At 39.9% G+C, this 23,949-nt stretch overlaps 1 protein-coding gene across 1 annotated transcript in view; it reads right to left on the reverse strand.

Moving 5' to 3' along the window:
* Nucleotides 1-15,888: 15,888 nt before the first annotated feature.
* The window catches only part of LOC124622343 (ubiquitin-like protein 3), a 469,599-nt gene continuing 461,538 nt past the window's right edge, over nucleotides 15,889-23,949 (reverse strand). Inside the window, exon 4 of the mRNA XM_047148021.1 lies at nucleotides 15,889-17,379. Coding sequence (XP_047003977.1) covers nucleotides 17,315-17,379 — 65 coding nt within the window. The 3' untranslated portion in view covers nucleotides 15,889-17,314. The remainder of the gene's footprint in view (nucleotides 17,380-23,949) is intronic.

Here is a 23,949-nt window from a genome sequence, read left to right on the forward strand (position 1 = left end):
TTAAACCTAACTAACCTAAGGACATCACACACATCCATGCCCGAGGCAGGATTCAAACCTGTGACAGTAGCGGTCTTGCGCGTGTGACGTGACACGACACTACAGCGCGACACGCACGAGTCGCGCGGGTGCAGCACATATTGCGACGCGCACACACCATACTCCGCACGCGCCGACTGGCGACGCTCTGCGGTGACAGAACCCAAGCGCGTGCAACCTGTATCTTTCTCAAACGATTTTACAGAAACTATTCACTGAAAATATTTGATTTTTGCCTTACTTGTAGCGTTTCGTGGCGAAGTACCCTTCATCTCGCTAATGGCCATTCTTATTGTGATGTACACATTTTAGTAAGAGACTACGCAAAACTCAAAAAGATTGCAACGAAAATTAGGGGTCGCTATGATTTTGCATTCGGTGCGTACTACACCATATGTCGCTGCGTATGAAATTTAGCTAACATACTGAATTTGTACCTCTAAATTACTCTTGTTATGAAGGACAAAAAAAATGGTTCAAATGGCTCTGAGCACTATGGGACTTAACATGTGACGTCATCAGTCTCCTAGAACTTAGAACTACTTAAACCTAACCAACCTAACGACATCACACACATCCATGCCCGAGGCAGGATTCGAACCTACGACCGTAGCGGTTGCGCGGTCCCAGACTGAAGCGCCTAGAAACGCTCGGCCACACTGGCCGGCTATGAAGAACATGTTAGGTAATTATCCCTATGTTCCTGATAGCACTGTTTCAAGATCTTTCATTATAAGCTTAACACAGTATTCTGGGTCTACTCTTCTTCAGAACAAATAGGCCCACTTTAATTTTTGCTACACTGTCACATAAGATATGGCATAGGACAACGCCAAATCACTTAGCTTTTTCCAAATCCCATAGCTTCCGTTAGTTTCATTGACTCTTTGCAGTAAGCAGCCCACAACGAAAAATTTTATTTTATTACCGTCTCCCTGTCTGACGTGGTGTCAACTGCTTGTAATTTCTCTACTAAACCGTTACAAGTAGCTGCTTTCTTATCTCTATCGCTGCTGTATTCTCTGCTCTTAATTTTCCACGAATATGTATGACATCTATACATTTAGATAATTTTGACAATTAACTCTGTAGAGCACTGACGTGTATATGTCATTTTGAAATTCACGTTGCGCAAACAGATGAAAACACCTGACTGATCAAGCAGCTGATTCATGCACGGATCGCGCTTCATATTTGTGGCGATGTCCTGTACCCACGCTTCAACTTTCTGTGCAGATGTGATTCGAACCTGCAGATTTTAGCAATGGCACTCAAACCTCCAGCTCCGACTTCCAGATTTGCCCATATCTCATATGTGCGCAAATCTGCTGATCACAGGCAACAATATGTCTGATGGGAAGTGCACAGATATTTGCACAGGCACATTATTGCATGTGTATGGGCCATAAAAGTTCATACCACCTTTCTCAAAATATTGCTGATTCGCTCAGCAGGATGGCCAAGCAAACATTCAGAAGCTATAGATTCATTGACATAAGTGACAGATTATCCTATTATACAACCAAAGGCTATAGTTCTTAATATTACGACTATGTCAGTCAGTCACCGTCGAGCTGTCATTCGATCCCGTAAATCAGTTCAATACATGGCGCTACAAGTCAATAGTCTTCGAGACCACGATGAGCAGTTGGCAGAAGGTTACTTTCGAGGACCAGAAAACAGGCATTATTGCACATGCGCAGCTACGATGACGTAGGAACTCCGTGCTCGGTGTTGCTCTGCTCAAACGGATTTTATCGCACTTCTGTTTGGAATTTCAGGAGGACTGAGGCATCATGTTTCCATGTGCGCCACTGTGGCATGTTGTTCAGAGGAGACATAGTCCACGGGCGTAGCCGGAGGGGGTTGGGGGGTTCAGTCCCCTACCGGAATGTTCATAAAGCTAAAAAAGAACAGATAAGTGATCTTAAAATCGATTGCAAAGTAAACTTTACTTCAAAATTACTGCGTTTTCAAACTGCGGCTATCGCCAGTGTAGCATAGTGTGCTTGGGTAATACGGGAGCGATGAGCCAGTATTGGCGACAATATTACATCAATGTGTGGACTGAGCCTCAATGGGATGCAGTTTCTCTGGAGTCCTGGAACGTACAGGTAGCGCTGTCCCCGTGTGAGGACTACCCTAACTGCCACACTTGCTGAGGCTGGAAGCAGTGGGAAGACATTTGTTCAGAGGACAGCAGCAAAGAACTACCGTCGTCGTCAGCTTCCTGGAAATTCCAGAAATTGTCGTTATTATCGTGGTATTTTTTAAAAGTTTATTTTACGTAATGTTATATGAGAGAAAGGAATGGCTGGGTTGTGTGATATGGTAATATCAGCTTTTTTTTACGTTTACTTTCTTACATTTATATGATAGTGAAATATCTGACAATTCACCATTCTGGCGCAAAACTGTATCAGAGAAAATGTGTAGAGCATCAATGTGGGTTTTCAGAAAGTTTAAGAAAGTGGCGGAAACCATAGTTGGTAATTACATACCGCCATTTACCAATTTAATAGAAATCTCATTCAGAATGTCTAAAAAAGTGGCGGAAAACATAGATGGTAATTAAATATCGCCATTTACCAATTTAACAGAACTCACATGCATCAGCCGGCCGCAGTGGCCGAGCGGTTCTAGGCGCTGCAGTCCGGAACCGCGCGACTGCTACAGTCGCAGGTTCGAATCCTGCCTCTGGCATGGATGTGTGTGATGTCCTTAGGTTAGGTAGGTTGAAGTAGTTCTAAGTTCTAGGGGACTGATGACCTCAGATGTTAAGTCCCATAGTGCTCAGAGCCACTTGAACCATCTCATGCATCAATCTAATACACAGATGTCCAAAACTTCAGGATGAAAGCAACTTTTTCGTGATATGTCACTGAGAAATAACATAGCTCGATGAAACTTTGACGTTACATAGAAACAACAGCTACAGTACAGTACATAGCGTAACAAAGAAATAAGCAATGAGACTAACAGAAATGACACCTCCATTGAAAGACTTGGTAACAATGAGGTCGCCGTAATTCATTATAAAAGGCGAGGCTCGGCTCTTACTAGAGTGTTGCCCTCTCCGCAATGTGCTGGCACGATGGCTACGACGTCGGTACAGAGTTTTTGTAGTAGAGCGGTCCATTCCTCGACCAGTGTGATAGACAAAAGCTGGATGGTCGTTGATGCATGTGGATGCATTGCAGTATGCCTTCCCAACACATTCCACACATGCTCAGTGGGATTTAAGACGGGGCAATGAGCAGACCAGTCCATTCGCCGAATATCCCCCACTCCACGAGCGGCTTCAGTTCGCTCACCAATTGTCATCAATAAAACTGAAGTAAGGGACGAATGCACCATAGAAAAAATGCACATGAGGAAGAAGTACAATAGCCGGCCAGTGTGGCCGAGTGGTTCTAGGCACTACAGTGTGGAACCGCGCGACCGCTACGGTCGCAGGTTCGAATCCTGCCTCGGGCATGGATGTGTGTGATGTCCTTAGGTTAGTTAGGTTTAATTAGTTCTACGTTCTAGGAGACTGATGACCTCACATGTTAAGTCCCATAGTGCTCAGAGCCATTTGAACCAATTTTTGAAGGAGTACAATGTTACAATAACACTGAATAGTGAGTGTACAACGTTCATAAATTTGGAGGTCAGTAAGCCTTTACAGCGTTCTGCCTCCCCACACCATAACACAGAGACCAACAATGATCATTTCTACCATGCTGGCTGTACCCTCGTATGGCGAGAAGTGGGAACACGTAATGCGCCCAGAAACATCGTCTAATATGATTGTTTTGGTGGTCCAAGTGTTATGTTGTGGGGAGGCATAATGTTTCACAGGTGTACAGCCCACCAAAACATTCGACACCGTATACTAACCAGTCAACAATTTTTGCGACAATGTACTTCTTCCCCATGTGCAGCTTTTCAGGGGTGCATTCGGCTCTTACTTCATTTTTATGGATGACAATGCATGACCATGAACAGCACAGATGGAACGGCTCTCGACACGAGAGAACATTCAGCCCGCCCGTTTCCCCGCCTAAACCGTATTGAGTACATGTGGGATGCATTGGAGAGAAGTATTGAAACACGTTCAATCTGCAGCGACGACCATGAAGCCGTTGTCAACAGCGCTGATCGAGGAATGGAACGCCTCGAACTGCGTACTAAAGTCGCGGCCAGCACGGAGGCACGTTGTGGAGCATGCATTGTCGTCCCTGGTGATCACACACCCTATTGCACCTTATGAAGAACCAAGTCTCGCCTTTTGTAATGTCCAGTGACTTCATTGTAATTACCGTCTTTGAATGACAAGTGTCACTTCTGTTACTCCTTGCACATTTATTTCAGTTACCTTATGTGCTACACTGTAGCAGTTCTTTCTATGTATAGTCCAAGTTTGATCGAGCTATGTTACTTGGCAGTAACATATCATGCAAGAGCTACTTTCGACCTTAAGTTTCGTACACCCGTGTCGTTTTTGAAACAATAAAGTTGACAGAAAAACATTAAATATGGGACAAAAACTTTGTTTATATGGATACTTATTATGTTTATTACTAATTTTATCAATATGAACGTCCACATTGTACTCTTTGAGTACTGGATACCTCAAACTCTCTGATGTCAATATAGGGTTAATTCAAAATCCGATAGCGCATCTATAAGATCTGTGTTATTCAGCTGCAGAATATGCCTGCCCTGCCCGGTGCAGATCTAGTCATCCTAAACAGGTGGATATTACCTTGAATAAAACCCGCAGACTCATTACGGGATGTTTGAGATCTACACCACCTGATAAAGTTTATTGTCTAGCGGGCATCCCACCTCCAGATATCCGTCGTGAATGTGCATCCAGACTGGAAAAGTCTAAGGCATTGAATTTGAAGACCCACGCACCACACGGGTGTCAGCCAGGAGTACCAAGGCGCAAGTGAAGCAAAAGCTTTCTCCATTCAACTGAAAGCCTCACTGAACCACCTTCGAACTTCAGAGTCAACTCATGGCGTTCCAGATCCAGCCACCTTGCAGGGTGGATGATCCCGAGCGAAAGCCCCCCATCAGGTCACGAAGAAAGCTGGTCAATATGGAAAAACCTCAACAGGCTGCGTTCTGGAGTTGGCAGAACGAAGACCAACTTGAAAAAGTGGGGATTTGCATGCGACTGCACAGCAAGTGAATGTGGCGAAGAACAGACAGTGAGTCATCTTCTTGTCTGCAGCCTATGCCCAACGTCATGCAAGCCACAGAATGTCACCAGTGCCACCAAGGAAGCACGCGAAGTTGCTGCATACTGGTTATGCCGCAGTTAATTGTAATTGTAATGCTTATAGAGCCATGTTTTGGAACATTTTGTATAACTTGTAAGCTACAGTGTGTGTTTCTGACAAGATTAAATAAATAAATAAAATACGTAGTTGTGCATTAGAAGCGAAGGAGCTCGGTTTTGCAGCTGAAATAGCATAAAGACAGTTGATTATCGTCTTTATAGAGTTCAGCGGTCTCATTTCTTTTTCGGACAAATGATCATTCTAAAAAGTAATTTTTGTGATTCTGGATGTCACTTTGAGCTTTATCCACGAACATTCCAGGAGGGTCGACTGCACTTCATAACATCGTGACCTAATGTCCTCAAGGATTACAGTGCCATTTTCAAAACAATTAGATGCATTCCTGCTGGAATTAGCTTCTTCTCTCATAACACATATCAGATAATATAGAATAGCTTGATCTTCATAGAACTTTCAGAACAGCCGTTTTTGAGTCATCTCAATCTTTGGAAAGTATCCATCATGATTCTTTAGAATGTCTCTAGAGTGCGAACTGCATTCATCTTCATTTGCTTCCAAACGCTCGCGAATGAAATTCACCCAGGCAAGTACCTAATTATCTATTGGTCGTTCAACGCTACTCTGAACTGCATCAGATCTGAAAAACCTTTTCTCTCAATTACCATGGTATTTGTTTTCAACAATAAGATCTTGGACGTGCCCTACACGAAATTTTACTTGTGTGCCCCTGTCATTATTCCGTTTTGTCGCAGTTTCCATTATTAATTTTGAAAATTGTTTAAAAAATCATTTTCGTCACTTCGTTTATCATGTAATCCTGTAATTCCCACAAAATATACAGCTTTTTTTAAGGTAAAACTTTTGAATGACGGTCGATAAATGTAATTTTCCACTGTAGCTGTTCTAGCATTACAATCCTTAGAATAAGATTTCCTGCACTTTTCATAAACAGCAGCAGCGATACAGTTTGCCAAAAAAGCATGTTTACCATCCTTACTCATCTTAATCCTCTTAATAAACGATTGCATGCCTTTTTCTTCAGTGTGTCAGATCTACCCCGTCTATAACATTTTCAACACAAATAAAACATTCTGACTTCGTGTTGTTTTCCTCTGACGAAAATAACTGATAACTGACCAGTAGTAGTCGACGACTGATGCTTCCCCCGCTGCCAGATTTAGCAACCCTCAATGAAAGACCCGGCAGGAAGCACACGTTGACGACAGCGGAGCAACAAAATACTGAGAATGATTGTACTGATAAATAAATGAAAAATAACAATGAATACTGAAAGAGCCACTGAATGGAAAGTAAAAAATTGACGATCATTAATCACGCGATTTCTAATAAACTCACAAATGGCTATATTTTCTTGAAACAGCATTTATCGAAAGGGGGGGGAAAAAAAAACAAGCCGCCGCTGACCTCGTCGGGACATATTGAAAAGGGGGAGTAGAAATGAAGTAAAAAATTAATTTAATACAATTCATTTTTATGTAGAACACAATTACATGGAAGTTGTAGCGGCAGAAGTAGTTGGTACACCAGATTTTTGGAAGATTTCACAGTTTTTGGCAAGTCTTTTTTCCCTTTTACGTATTTATAAAACTCCATGAAAGTCAGCTTGTAGTAAAACTGGCACTGTAAGATTGATTCCACAGTGCCTGGCAGCAGCCCACTGGATCGACGTCAGTGAGAGTACTCTTCCCACACTGGGGTTTAGACAAAGTGCTGGGCTCTACTTGTACATCTGGTGATTTTTTTGCTGCTGAATGGTGACCGGAATCTTCAGATGTTTCTACTTTGCTTTTTCTTATTACATAACGACCCATTTTTTATATTGTTCCGACGTAGGTAAATTAGATGCCAATTATTCTCGAATAAACACTTTATTCGCACTGAAAAATGCAACACTAATACACTTAGCACTAAATTCACACGGTCACACTCCGCGTATTTCTAGTATCACTAAGCACAACGCTGACTGAAGTCTGTGGTAATAGCCAATAATCGCAGTTGCCCACTTTTTATCACTTCCAAGTTATCGCGGCGATTGTAGCTTTCAAACCGACTACCCGGCAGCGACGCTGCTTCCCTTATATACGTGTCTCGGTTGTTTATAGAACATTCGCTGCCGGAATGTTCGCTTCCAGACTTTAATAGACTGCGAACAAATACCTACAGTGGAAGCGACTTTTCTCGTAGGTATGTGTTAGCTAACTACGTGCCAGGCAGAAACGTTTAAAATACGACGACGCGGACGCGCGTACTACATAGGAAAGTACAACTACTCTAGAGGGGGGGGGCGCGCCCCCCATATGTATCCGCCACTGGTCGGGACAAGAAGGTCCATAACGATAATGTTCCCGATACACACTATGTGATCAGAAGTATCCGGGCACCTGGCTGAAAATGACTTACAAGTTCCTGGCGCCCTACATCGGCAATGCTGGAGTTCAATATGGTGTTGGCCCACCCTTGTCCTTGACGGCAGCTTCCACTCTCGCAGGCATACGTTCAATCAGGTGCTGGAAGGTTTCTTGGGGAATGCCAGCCCATTCTTCACGGAGTGCTGCACTGAGGGCAGGTATGGATGTCGGTCGCTGAGGCCTGGCACGAAGTGGGCGTTCCAGAACATCCCAAAGGTGTTCTATAGGATACAGTTAAGGACTCTGTGCTGGCCAGTCCATTACAGGGATATTGTTGTTGTGTAACCACTCCGCCACAGGCCGTACATTATGGACAGGTGCGCAATTGTGTTGAAAGTTGTAAACGCCATCCCCGAATTGCTCTTCTACATTGGGAAGCAAGAACGTGCTTAAAAGATCAATGTAGGCCTGCGTTGTGATAGTGCCACGCAAAATAACAAGGGGTGCAAGCCCCCTCCATAAAAAACACGACCACTCCATAACACCACCACCTCCGAATTTTACTGTTGGCACTACACACGCTGGTGGATGACGTTCACCAGGCATTCGCCATACCCACACCCTGCCGTCGGATCGCCACATTGTGTACAGTGATTTGTCATTCCACACAACGTTTTTCCACTGTTCGATCATCCACTGTTTACGCTCTTTACACCAAGTGACGCGTCGTTTGGCATTTACCGGCGTGATGCGTGGCTTACGAGCAGCCGCTCAATCATGAAATCCAAGTTTTCTCGCCTCCCACCTAACTGCCATAGTACTTGCAGTGGATCCTGATGCGGTATGGAATTCCTGTGTGATGGCCTGGATAGATGTCTGCCTATTACACATTACGACCCTCTTCAACTGTCGGCAGTCTCTGTCAGTTAACAGATGAGATCAGCCTGTACGCTTTTGTGCTGTACATGTCCCTTTACGTTTCCACTTCACTATCACATCAGAAACAGTGGGCTTAGGGATGTTTAGGAGTGTCGAAATCTTGCGTACAGACATATGACACTAGTGACACCCAATCACCTGACCTCGTTTGAAGTACGCGAGTTCCGCAGAGCGCCCCATTCTGGTCTTGGGTTGTTTGGGGGAGGAGACCAAACAGTGAGGTCATCGGTCTTATCGGATTAGGGAAGGATGGAAGGAAGTCGGCAGTGTCCTTTCAACGGAACCATCCCGGCATTTGCCTGGAGCGATTTACGGAAATCACAGAAAACCTAAATCAGGATGGCCGGACGCAGGATTGAACCATCGTCCTCCCAACATTCTGCTCTCTCACGATGTCTAATGACTACTGAGGTCGTGGATATGGAGTACCTGGCAGTAGGTGGCAGCACAATGCACCTAATACAAAAACGAATGTTTTTGGGGGTGTCCGGATACTTTTGCTCACATAGTGTATCAGGATGGATGGCAACCCTAGGTGGAAGTAACGTTGCTTCCTGAAAGCATATAACAGATACGTCTGCATTCAAATGTGGTGCTTATTTCTAGTAATGAGGATGAAATTAAATCAATCCTATTCTAACAAAATTACTCACTTGATTGGTAATGTTCGCAGGGATCTCAAACAGCATGACCATTGTTGATTTCTTTTGAGAAGTACCGATCAGGAAAAGGGTGTGAAACTGTCAACTAAACTTTTACATGCTATAGTTAAAATCAGTAGGCCAGTGTGTCGGCAAATGTCGGTAATCTTCGTGCAGTCTGGAGACCCAGGTTGAACCCCAGAGCCAGTGAGCCATCCAGATTTGGGGTTTCCGTTTTTTCTAGTTCATTCTAGGCAAACATTAGGACAGTTCCTTAAAAAGTCTTCGCTGCTTCCTTCTCCTCCAATGTTAAAATCCGAGCAATGCTCCCTCTCTGATAACCTTTGCTGTCAACAAGACATAAAACACTTCACTTGCATCTTTACTTCTACCACAACGACTGGACGATGGGCCTACGAAGGGCATGTGTTATGTGCACTGAGCAACATGAAAATCCTTTTTCATGTACTTCTCCTCTCTTTATGATGGTCATTGTGCTGATCCCATCATTCAGTATGTCACTATTGTTTGAAACTATACCACTTGAAAGATGTGGATTACTGACACGCATGTGCAAATGTTCCATTCCATCTCTAAACAGTGTTCACTATCATACAAGGAAAAATCTCCGTAGAGTTACCATCGACAAAAAGAATTCTAATGACCAATTTCTGCTTGATGATGAAGGCTATAATTTATTACCTAAATCATAAGTATTGATGTTTTGCGTCCGATTACAAATCCACTTTATTACAACATCCATTTGTTGAAAACTTACCCAGAAATCAAATCCGTGGGAACACTTATGGGACAAACGGAGTTATTGTACTTAGAGCAATTGTTTCATTATATTCTATCTAGATAAGCAGGGCAAAACACAAAAGCAGGTCTTGGCATAATATTCATTTCAAAACTAGACTCCACAGCTCAGAGTACTCTAATATTTTGCTATGTGGTAAACAACACAGATTTTTTTGTTCATACCCTGAAATACTGTAATGTAGCATTTCCAATCAGTTTTACAGGCTTTACATTATTTCTTAATTTGTGTCGTTTATATCTTAAATTTACAGAATGTCTTTCTTTGATACATTAAAGACTGACAGCATAATGTGTTTTATCATCATAACTCCCAATGTTTCTTTACACTAATTCCTAGTGTAGAACATATATCGCCAATTATACAGTTTCTTGGCTTCACTGAAAACCTTATCAATTCGTTATACTATCTGAAATAGTCATGAAATAACTTGTCCTTACAAGCAACTGTTTTTTATTTTTGCAAGAAATTTGTATTCGTTCTTACTTCCAGTTTCCAATGCTGTTTAGACGTACAACTGATAAAACTGATAGGAAATTGTACATAACAGTACTCCAGAGTATAAATAAAAAAATCTGTGTTAAAGTCACCACACAGCAAAATATTAGTGTACTTTGAACTTACAGTCTAGTTCTAAAATGAATATTACGCCAAGAACTGCTTCCTTTTTTTTTGCATTTTGTATCTGCATGGAATAAAATAAATAATTGCCCTAAGTACAATAACTCCATATGCCCCCCTGAAAATATGCTGAGTGTTGTACATCATCATGTGATGCCCCAGCACACACAAAATTCCAAACAAAAATGCACTGAAACATGTTTGAGCAGAGCAAACGGCACACACAGGGTTCCTGCGGCACGGTAGCTGCGCATCTGCAGTAATGCCTGTTTTATGGCACTTGAAAGTTGCTCTCTGCAACTGCTCAACAAACCTTTGGACACAACAAGGTTTGCTGGAGACCCAGAATTGATAACCAATTCTAGTACGGGATATGGATGGATGTTCATACCACCACCACCAACACCACCACCACCACCACCACCACCACCTCTCAGCAATTCTTGTAACTATAGAAAAAACCTACCAATTTAGTGTTTCAGTGAAATATGTTGCACCCCCCCCCCCCCCCCGCCCCATGAACAATGATGTTCACAAACCAAATTCGCATCCTGACCATGACACAGACAGGTATATCAAATGAGGATCAGTTTGAGGAAAGGAGCTGCAAAACTGATTTGAGCGATTTTTAAAAAAAATTATAACAAGCTTTTTAACATAGAGCCTTAAGGGTGTAGCTTCTGTTCTGGTGACTCCAACAATGTAGCAAGTTAGCTAGCTACAAATAACAGTACAATGCACATGTCAGGTATGAAAACTGAGGTGGTATTGTGAATTTACTTGTATTTATTCTCAAGAGGGATGTTGTTGTTGGTCACTATGCACTGCTGGCCATTAAAACTGCCACAGAAGGAAGGATAAGAAATAATGACATTTTCCTTATTGCTGTTAAATGATACAGTAGAACGAGTACACAATTGAATTTATGGCGCTATTTGACTAAATGAAGGGACTGATTGATAGGACACTCCCAGAGGCATCAAGGTCTTATCAGTTTGGTAAAGGAGTGAAGTGTCAGGGTAAAAATTATAGAATAACTATTTATTTACTGTATTCTTAAATTCATACCAAATACCTACACTTGAAAAAGTTCTTTTATTAGAGGATTTTGAAGCTCTGGAGGCTTTCTCACCAGGAACATGCCATGAAAATCAGATTGCTGTGCACCCACAAAGTACATACCTGCACAATTGAGGAACACAATCATTTGTATCATTACCTTAACTGGCAACATAGACCAAAATGCCAAGTCAATTATCGTGGATAGTAATACCCAAAATATCAAAGTATACATTATTTGGAAATATGCTGGGTGCTCTATTTAGTACATGGACCTGCCACCTCTGGCTCTATCCCAGCTAAGCAGTGTCAAAATGAGTTCAGACGACAGGTACAGATGTGTCCTCTGTACTGCTTCCGGTCTGTGTCAGCGTCCAACAATCATATGGCTAAGGAGTGGTCATGTAAGATTCATAACCAGATGTTTTTAATGGAGAGACTGCTGCCTGAAATGATATCCGAGGTAGGCCAGGACTGCCGGGATGACATGCAATCTTGTGTTGTCCTTTGGAAAGATAATATCAAGGAGACCGAAAAGGTACACCACTAGTGCCAGTCTCAACACATCAGATATATAGTGGCTGCTGTCCAAATTACCTATTAGGTGAAGCAGAGTCATAGTGTCATATACTCCCTTTCAGCTGCAGTGCCTTTCTGCCAATGGCAAATCCAATCTTTGTCATCCTTGAAGCATATGCACACTTGTAAGTCTGTCTCAATGTTGTGTGTGGAACCATGCTTCACCTGAAATGACAATGTGGTGTTGCTTCCGTTGTCAGACTCACCACTTTTGGCATGCCTCTCTCTGCTGCTGTGTCTAGGAAAGCTTCTGCATCGGTCAACACGTCGTAGTGTTCCTGACTCAAGGTACAACTGTTCGGTCCTGCACAGGTAGCGAACGATAGGTCAGTAGTACTGAGCACAATTTCTAAATGAGGAATCCACCCTGTACCCTGTCCTCATACAGAATGCAGGCAGTGTCACTCCTGCCTGCTTTGTGCAACTGTGCTGAAATGCTGATCGTCTGTGTGCCGAAGCACATAGCACCCTTTGTGACAATTTCACAATCGTCGGATACCTCGTAATGTTGCAACTTTAATGGTCAGCAGCATACACATGTATTACAGTCTGGCACACCAACTGACTAAGTACATTTGATCTGTAGGACAAACAGTCACATCCTATTCTCATGCTTTTCTAAAACTAACAAAGAAGTTTTAAAATTTTAACCATGTGACTCCTCCAGCTGTCTGATCTGTGTTTTATTATGTAACTTCACACAGGCTGCATCACTGTACACTTTGTGCCCGTCAGTACAAATAATATGTGCATCAAAAATTACTTTTCACAAAAGACCTATTTGTCTAGCATTATTAGGACATTTTGACCAGAGTGAATATCTGTACATATTTGTTCTAGTTAATAATACGACAGGTCTTTATACTATCACTTTATTTATTTATTTATTAGAAAGCAATCACAGAAAGACTGTCAACCTCCAGCTTAATACTAAAATATTGTCTAATTATGAACAATGATATAATTAAGAGCCTTCATCTCTTGTGCTAAGTTTGAAATTACATCATAAGATTTGAAATGTGAGCTTAAATACATTTTTTGACAATAAAGAACATATTGTTCCAATTCCGCTACACGAGTCACAGGCACCGGTTAATATTTCCTTTGCTTGTATCAGCAGATGCATTTTATTCATAAGCTGCCCACCAGCCAACAGGGTCACACACTAGATGATCATGCAATTGTGAATGTTGTATGGGACCACAGTGTCAATCAATCTATTTGGTCAGATGTTTGAGCGGAGTGAAAACAAGATTTCCTATAACTTACCTAATCATATCTGTATGAATTTGCACAGCCAAATGAAGAATTGGGAAAGGACAAATGAGGTATCAAATTGATCAGTGTGATGTCCAGTTTTGTAAAAAAAATGGTTTATTTCTGGAAAGCTATCACACCAATTATGAAAAAATAATTTGTTTTTTGAGAGAAAACTGAATATTTCAGAGTAACTGCTGCTAACTATACAGTTATGTCTCAAGAAGTTCATCTCTTCACAGCCCAACTATTTTCCACATAAAAATTTGCACGGTGTGATATTTAACTGTCAAAATGGCTTCCTTCAAATCAGGACTTTTGAGAACAGAAGACACTAGAAAAGCAAATGTGTCAAAAAGGTAATGTTTTGTGGAATAACACTTAAAATTTTTAAAAAAGTGAGGAAAAACAAAACAGTTAAATGTTTTGTGAAATCGATCTAAAAGTAACAAATAAAATAGATCAGAGAAATATGATGCTAGAAGTCATGTACAGCAAATGAGGTGGTGATTGAGAATTTGAAGTTAAGTGTTTAACTCAGAATTTTAAAGAACACTAGAGAGTATATTTGTCTGATGGATTACACAGACCACGCAATTTGCGGTTGTGCGGTCTCAACAGTTTTCAATCCTCTATGCCTGAAAGTGTAAAAAAATTACAACAATTTTTCAGTCTCACAAATATTTCAATAGAGAATCCTTCAAATACCAAGAAAGGGAATGTGCATTCTGAATCAGCACCTCATCTGCTGTGCATGATTTTTACCACCATTGAAAGGGACATAAATTGTTTCTCTAATCTATTTTCTTTCTTAGCTTTTTTTTTTTTTTTATTACATGATGTAGAGGCAACAAATAGTCTGATGCCTTACAATAAAGCAGTTCTGGTGGCTATCCAAAGCAAGGTTCTTCACATGTTCTTTGCGATTTGGCAGGAAATCTGAATGTTTACAGGAACAACAGAGGCACAGCCTCACTAAAGTAGTGACATTTAAATATATTGTTATAAAGGAAATATCTACTAATCTTTAATATCTGTAATAAGACTAGCACAGCCATGAATAAATTTCATTTATTTGAAAGATACTTTCATAGAGGAAATCCAAACTTGTGTGTTCATCAATTGATTCATCAATATGCAACTTACTTAGATTTCAAACAATATTTCAGGACCTGTGTAGGATATAAAATGAAATTATTTGGCACTCCATTTTTAGTTACAAAATGCAAGTAGAGAGACTGTCTAAAAAATTCTACTCCACAGGTATTAAAATGAAGAAACAAAAGTCAAAATATCCCAGTTTCCTGATCCTGTGCTGAAAGGAATTCTGCATCTTCTAACAGCTTTGGGGTTGAATAAAATAGTTTATCACTTGTAAATAAAAGCAAGAACCATGTTTTCAACATTAGTCTGAACTGTTTCTATTGAGCATGCACAGTGGCAAGTACACTCCCTTAACAGCCAGTATCTAGTTCTTGCAGTGCTGTGTACACAGTTCAACTGCCGTATACTCTTCATTTGCCCACAGGCATTTGATCCCAACCAGTGTGCTGCAGAATATACTTCTGGTTACAGGTAGAACCGCAATGATGACCACATTTGCAACTGTTCCATACTTGCCTGGGGAAAATGCAGTTTCTTAATATGTCATTAAGCAGGGTAAAATAACATTGAGCCAAGGAATGTGTTTGTGATCTCAACTTTATTCTATAATACTACTCCATCTCTGCAGAATAAAATCCCCTCACTGAGGAGTTATATGTCGTAATGTAACAAAAAATACATTAGTTACTATATTTACAATAGAAACTAGAGTACAACATACATCATATGAAACAAAGATGTTTGTAGTAATGTGCTGCTTCGTTGCTATATAGCATAAACATACAAAAAGCATGAGGAAATTGTACACACAGCCTCAACTATTAATGCAGAAGCTTTTAAATTACTCATGCTTTATATCTCCCAAATATCTTTTCTTGGTGTCTGTATTATGGCTTTTTCACTTAATGACAACAGCGAAGAGTACTGGGCAATTACAAATCCAAAATGCAATTAAATTTCCAATACACAAATAGCAAGAAAGAAAGTGTGGTATCTTGGGTACCCGTACATAAGCTGAAGCCGCTACAGCCCAACAAAATAAACTCTGTATTATGAATTCTATAGAAAAATTACAATTTAATATAGTAAGAGGAAATATCATGCAGATAAAGATACAACTTTAACTGATAATATATCTGTGTTTCTTTTTATATATATATATATATATGATATATCCACTCTCTTATATTTACGAACTGGTTTCTTTTTTTTTTTAAATATCCTCATGGACCAATTCTCCATGTAACAGAATATCTATGTGAATTATGACGGATAATGTTAACAATGATTTAAACAAACTTTTTTGTAACATAGGCCACTAGTTGCATTACCTTCAAAAGGTACTGAAATTTATATTCATTTTAAAAGTATTTTCATTCAACAAAAGTATAAACTACATAAAATTACTGTCACACTTAATTAACCATGTTTTATAATATACAGGTTAATGCATAAATATTTCCAATAAGTTCGATATATTTATTTGAAGTGCATTTCAAATGGAAATTGTGGGACACATTTTTTTCTTCCTTTCTCCTCTCATTACACAGTATGCTTCTTTTTCTTTAGCTTATCAGAGTAACATTCTTGCTTCTCACTTCTGCGCCCAAGTAACCACAAGAAGGATTTGGGATGTTAACATGCATTATGGGTAATGATATTTCCTACACAATTTCCTAAATACAAATAAATCTTAGTATAACAAATGGTACTTATGTCATTTCTCTGGAAGCAAAACAAAAATATCAGCAGAAAATATATCTTCTGCATTTAGGAATGATGAGAAAAGTTTTCTTCCAATACCATTAAAATACTGATCCTTTCATACAAATTTAAATCAGTAGTTAAACAAAGCAGGAATCAACATAAGGAATTTGTGTGCCATTATTCTTCTGACAGCTACAGATTCTTATTAGAAGCTACGCTACACCGGTCATATTCATGAAGAAATTCAGCAGCATCGTATCCATATTCACATCAACAGCACATGATAAAATGTAAATGTCTGACACTCAAAGTCACTTGCTGGTAATAAGATGCTCTCTGTACAATTACCAGCAGTTTCTGTTGAGTTATTCTAACAATGAGTAGGAAACTATGTAGTGCAAAGAATTTTCTTCTTAGAATGAAAGAAAATCACATTCCTTCTACAGATAAGTCCTGTAACATAGGTAATCTGTATAACATACATCTGATGAGTAAAATTGTACCATAATATTTATGGTACATAAAAGAATAGGAATTGAGAAGATTAATATTAGAATTTTAATACAAAAATAAAGTAACACAGAAACTTAATTTCTTTCACTGTACATTTCACTGCAATGGGCAATCAGTCTCCACTATCACATATCCTCCCACTAAAAAAACTCTCGTCTTCATTTTTAAAATTTTCTGTTATGCTACTTGAATATCACAACAATATGAAATCTCACACAAGATCTTTATCTTCTGTCAGGGGGAGCTGCTTTGCTTGTTTAAGTCAATAGTAATACTTGAGGTGCCTGACTATGTACGTAGGCATTTCTGTCCTAAACTGTCAATGCACCAATCCCTGGTAAAGTAATCACAATGTTATCTTGCAATACATTAGAGTATGCAACACGATGCCGAACAGCAACTGCTTCCACCACCCTTACTCTTCTGGCGTTGATCTGTCAATAATTAAAACAATAATATAAGAATACAAACTCGTGTAAATGCAGAGGCTGCAAATAAATACAAGTTGAAACATAAATAATAGTGACTGTACTGTAACACTTTAATCAGTTGTTTATCATATGAAAAAGGTCATAATTAATATTGTGACATTCCAGACACCTGGATTCTTGAAAGGTGTGTACAATACGCTCTCAGAAGGATGTGAAAAGTGTTTCTTTCAACTTCTTGCATTAGCACATAGTTAACTTGTTCAAAATTTTCTAGATGTTCTTTGTAAGCTTCTCACATTGCTCTACACAAATACTAAACTTAATGTCACATTCTACATCACATATTTCGTTAGCAAAAAAGTGTGTGGCAAGACCGGACTTATGCATACAATTCAGCACATGCTGACAGTTTAATATAATAATGGCGAGATAGTTTGCTTAAATATGTGCTGATCCGTGAGGAAAGATAAAATGATGGCACACCAAAAAATGGATAAACAGTTAACAGTGACAGGTGTATCACAAATAACAAACAACTTAGCAGGTTACACAAGATACTACTAGTACTGTGAGAGTAGCTGGTTGGATATTGGGACTGAACAAGGTATAATAGTACTAGTGGCAGTCAGAAAGAAATGTCTCCCATTTTTTAATTTCTTTATTTTACTGGGAAGCAACTGATTACACTAAAGAGAGACAGATGGTTTAAAATGTCTTGTACCTCAGCCTAATCACCATCAATTTCACGAGTTTTTGTCCACTACTGGAACTAAACCACGTACCCTCACAGCATTAGTAATCTTGTCCTACTTTCGCAACCAATAATTTGCTATCTTTCTCTGACCAAAATCCCCAGAGCATTATTCTGAGTGAAGATGGGCCAAACAATGGAAGTGAGAAAACCACAACCTGATTTCTTATTCTTTTTTCTGTTCAGCAAGAAATATTGCAGGGTCATACAAAAGAAGAATTCCGCACATCGAGTCAGCCTGACAAAAATAACCCAAACAAATCTATGATACTCTCTCTCAACAACACCACAGCTTCTTATTTCTTTATGAATTTTCAGCAATGCCATCCCATACATTATGCTCAGTCCACATTCAAAGCAGTAAATTCAAATTACTTCACTTACCATTATGTCCCACAGAAGATTCTCTCTTCCTTCTCAAAATGTTGCCTCAAATTTTGCTGTACTATCTACATATACAAGCATACATACATACATACATACATACACAAACACAAATATACTCTGAAAGTCACTGTGAAGTGCACGATGGGGTTATTAGTATCACACCACACATTAGGCTTCCTTCTCAGTCAAAAAAAATTGCTTATTAACAAAGGCTTTCAATAAATAATGCCACCCAATTGACTCAACTGCTGCCATCAGGAGCTCCTACTCTGTGTTAGCTGATGCTCTAGATTGCAAAAGGAAATAGCACCCTCCATGTCCAGCTTCTCCACAGTGCCATGGGTCTTGACCTACATCTCTCAAGTCTACTGTTGTCCCAATTGACATTCTGCAAACTTTTCTGAATGACAATGGACATTATGCCCTCCACATTGATAAATTCAGCCAAGGTAATTAGCAAGCCACACAGAAGAGACGGATGTCCTGAGTAAACAAGATGCCTGTGGTTCCCCCTATGTTCTCAGACATATCTCAATAGCAATATGGCATAGTTGTGCTGACAACTGTTACAAGGTTACATCATGCAATCCTTCAGACAGTTGCCTTTGCAAGTGCTGAAAAGACTTCTACCCCTATTCAGGATCCTTGTATTAGTCTATCCTCTTCACAGATACCACTCAGAAACAGTTGCACATACAGTTTGTATATCAGTATTACTGAGACGCACAAGACACTTCACTGCTTTAATGTCTGTCATGTGTGCGAGGAGGAGGGGGATATGTTTGATATGATACCGAAAATTTTGTGTTGTTGACAGCATAGGAAGGAGGAGAGGAAAATCATAGGGGATGAAGTTAGACATAATGAGAATAGTAAAACAAGGTGCACTGAAGAATGAGATTTCTGTTCTGGTGATAACAGGGTTCTCGACACAAAATTAAATACAGGTAATGCTGGAATAAGTCTGAAAGTGAATAGGACAATAGGAATTCAAGTGAATGACTAAGGTCTGAAAAACCAAACGGATCACCACTGCTGAAATAGAGCCAAGTCCACCACATTAATACAAGAATACATGCCTAGTAGCTTAGATCACAATTAGTTTTTTTAAAAAAAATGTGCATTCAAATAAAAGAAATTATTCATTATGTGAGAGGGACTACAATGTAACTGTAATGTGTGGCTGGACTTTGACAATTGAACGAGACTGAGAATATGGACTGATTAGAGGATGTAACTAATGTGGAAGCCTCTGAAGAATTTTGCACAGACCACAGCTCAGCCATCACAAACATTTGATCTGAGAATCGTGAAAAAGGAATGTACATGTGGAAACATGTGAAGGCACAGGAATTTCTCAGATGTATTATAAACAGTGTAACAAAACACTATAGCCAAATGTTCAGGAAACATTACTCACACAAAGAAAAATTAAAAGCCCTACATGGACAGAGGTCCAGAAATGCTTTATTTCCTTGTTAAAGCTTATTTTCTACTTTTCTTTGTAATTCTATTAATTATAGAAACACACACAGAAACAGAACATACCAACACTATGTGAAACGCTTTCTTAGATGAAATGTTCAAAATACCATCATGGTTATGTACAGTAAGTTTTAACTCTCAGGTTCACTGCCAGTGTTTGTTGTTCCAATGCAACAGTGGTAATGTTGACATGTAACTCACTTCACTGCCCAGTAAAATCAAACAATGGAAACTCCATGTAGGAATAACAACAATGTAAGAAAAGACAGAGTGCTATTTACTGTAAAGAAGACATGGTCAGTTGCAGACAGGCACAATAAACAGACACTTACATAAAGCTTTTGGCCTTCATCAGTAAAAGACACACACACACACACACACACACACACACACACACACACACCATTCTTGTGCACACAGGTATCTCGGGCCAGAATGCATGCCATCCCAAGGTGCTGGAGTTGACATGAGTGCATGAGGGGTGTGTGTGTGTGTGTGTGTGTGTGTGTGTGTGTGTGTGTGTGTGTGTGTGTGTGTGTGTGCGCACAGTATCTCGGGCCAGAATGCATGCCATCCCAAGGTGCTGGAGTTGACATGAGTGCATGAGGGGTGTGTGTGTGTGTGTGTGTGTGTGTGTGTGTGTGTGTGTGTGTGTGTGCGCACAGTATCTCGGGCCAGAATGCATGCCATCCCAAGGTGCTGGAGTTGACATGAGTGCATGAGGGTGTGTGTGTGTGTGTGTGTGTGTGTGTGTGTGTGTGTGTGTGCGCGCGCGCTCGAGCGCACATGCGCGTCCATTTTACTGATGAAGGCTGTGACCAAAAGCTTTATGTAAGTGTCTTAACTGTGCTTGTATGCAACTTAATGTGTCTTCTTTACAGTAAATAGCAGTCTGTCTTTCCCTACATTGATCGCTTCACTGCTTATGCTGGCATGTTATTAACTTCACTGCTTTACTAACATCAAGGACATAGCATTAACTGTTTGGTGTCTATCAAAGACTTGGTTTCCGGTACAATGCAGTGGAAGTGTACTCAAATGCAGAAGAGTTGCCTGATGACCATTTGCTGCATGGATTAGATGGTAATGACCATGGTGCTAAATATTTGCATCAGGAGGTGTTTCCAGAACGACAGTGCACCAACAGGATGAATCTTCAAGCAATTATTGATTGTTGCCTTAGCAAGCCTGGGATGTTTAGACCTGCTACTCACCCTGGGAGAGGCCTAGAAGGTGGAGGGTAGCTCAGTGGAGGAGGAACTTCTTTGTGCAGTTCATGACAACCCTAGTGCCAACATAAAACAATTAGCTGCAACAAGCAATGCTAACCACATGACTTTCTGGGAAGCGCTACACGAGAACCTGCTGTATCCGTACCAAGTACAGTGTGTGCAGGCACTGTCAACAGCTGCTTTTCCTACACAGGTATAATTTGGCGAATGGTTCATTCAACAATGTATCAATCCTGTCTTTAGTTTAAACATGGTGTTCATGAAGGATGAGGCTACATTTCAATGTGATTTTAAAATTTCACAATAAACATGTGTGGGCTGTCGAAAATCCTTACGAAATTGTGCAATCATGTCATGAGCAAATATTTTATATTTTCTGTCAACATTTGGGCCAGCATTCTTGGTAATTGTCTGTCAGGGCCTCATGCTCTCCCACCCAGGTTACATGCAGAAACTCACTGTGCCTTCTTACAGAATATATTACCCATTCTGTTAGAACACAGGTCTTTACAAATGTGACAAAATGTGTGCTTCATGCATGGTGGACCACCTCCTCATTTCATAGTTAGTGTTCACAGGCTTCTAAATGACAGATTCCATGGCATTTGGAGAGGTAGAGGTAGACCAATTCCTTGGTCTCTATGCTCTGTTGAACTAAACTGACTAAACCTTTATTTGTAGAAACATTTGAAAGTTCTTGGGCACAGATCTTCAGTACAAAATGTGCAGAATCTACATTCAGTACTGTGGAAGGCCGTGAACAATACACAGTTCTCCAGGGATACTTCAGGGTTGATGCACGTATCCTCGTTAATGGAAGGGTTTTTGAACATTTCATATAGGAAAGTGTTTCGTATTGTGCTCATATGTTCTTTTCTTATGTCTTTCCAATGATTAACGTGTTGAAGAGTTGTAGAGACTGAGGTCTAACATGGAAATAAAATATTTCCAGATGCATGTCCATCTAACATATTTTCTTCCTCTATAAGTGAGGAATGTTTCCTTAAAGTTCAGCCATAACTACTTCTTAAACCCCCTGTATAATTGTAAAATAGAGATTTACAAAACAGATTCTAAATGGCAAAACATTCCCAGGAGCAGATGCAAACTATGACTGCAATTTATTGGTTCTGAATTGCAGACAAAAACAGAAGTGCAAAAGAATGTAGAAAATCAAGAAGAAGGTACCTGGATATATTGATACATCACATCATTGAGAATGTCAAAGAGAGCATGATTTGACAAAGAAAAGAGGAAAGAAAGATATCAGAAGTGGAACAGGTAGCTTTGAGAGAAAAAATAATGAAGGCAGCAGAGGAGAAACTAGGCAAAGAGGCAACATCCAGCAGCAATAGTTGCATCAAAAGAAACTTTACTTATGAAACCCAATGGCTGGGTTCTACCTGCCATCAAGAGTACTCCCAACAAAACACACAAACAACTACAAAAACAATCCTAGTTTTTCCATGTAATAGTTCCCTACTCAGCTAGCTAGAAGGATCAGTTGGACAATATTAGAGATGAGAGACAGATCCCTTAGGTAGGGGGAAGGGGCCACATACGAAGCACGTAAGACTACACGAATGGTTCTGATGCTTATAGGAAAATTAAACAAACCTTTGAAGCAAACATACACAGCCGTAAGAATGTAGAGAGCTCTGATGGCACTGAGCAGAGAAGAGCAAGCTGAATGAGTGTATCTGAAGCCCACCCTTAAAATTTCAGAGATTGTAGAGTATTTTAATATAAGAGATTGTAGAGTATTTTAATATAAGAGACCTGCGGTCTCCAAAGGGTCACTGCACAGTAATAATGCAATTATGATTTATACGTTTGTTTAACACGTTACCTCTGTTTCTGAGAAAACACACTCACAACAGTGAAAAAGCCTGTAACATTCAGTTACCAAAACATATAGCACAAAAAACAGAACAATTCATCAACTGTCATATGGGAAGCTACTGCAACACAGTCACCATCATGCTGCCTTTCAGTAGCACTCCACACACACTTATGCGAGATGCATATCACCTGGCTTCTTATCAGTAAACGTATCTGTACTACCATGTACAACTGTTGACGTATGACCAATACTCCCGGAAAAAAACATTCAAGATGTAACCAAGCAGTACTGGGTGCGAGCTCAAGGGCAAAGAGTAAATTCAGCATTACCCTTGTCAATAGGGAGTACCATGAGTCATTAACTGTCGCTCATAACTGAACTGTCACCTTTTAACCTGACTAATACCTTGGGCTATGCTACAGATTAGTCTGTAGTCCAAAAAGTAATACAGGCTAAAAAAATTGATAAAAATGGTAATGGTAATAATAATAATAATAATAATAATAATAATAATAATAATAATAACAATAACAATAACAATAATAATAATAATAATAACAATGTTGCTGTTCTATTCTCTTTCTGTTTGCACATGTAATGAGATCACACACCATATCATCTTTACATCATGAGAGTACGCTGAATCTGGTATCAGTAGGTTCAGTTGACCCCAACAAGTTTGTTTTCAAACGAGATATACAGCAGAATCACAGTGTAGACATCTGCACTGTTGTTCAAATATTTTCAGTGCAATACACATACAAAGATACATAAGGGGGGGGGGGGGGGGACTGTTGGTACGAAATTAAACAAAACACAACTACTCTGTAAAAAGCCATTTGAGACCACAAATCCCCACCAGTAGAATACTCAGA

Source organism: Schistocerca americana, chromosome 7 (assembly GCF_021461395.2).
Source record: "Schistocerca americana isolate TAMUIC-IGC-003095 chromosome 7, iqSchAmer2.1, whole genome shotgun sequence".
Lineage (NCBI taxonomy): Eukaryota > Metazoa > Arthropoda > Insecta > Orthoptera > Acrididae > Schistocerca > Schistocerca americana.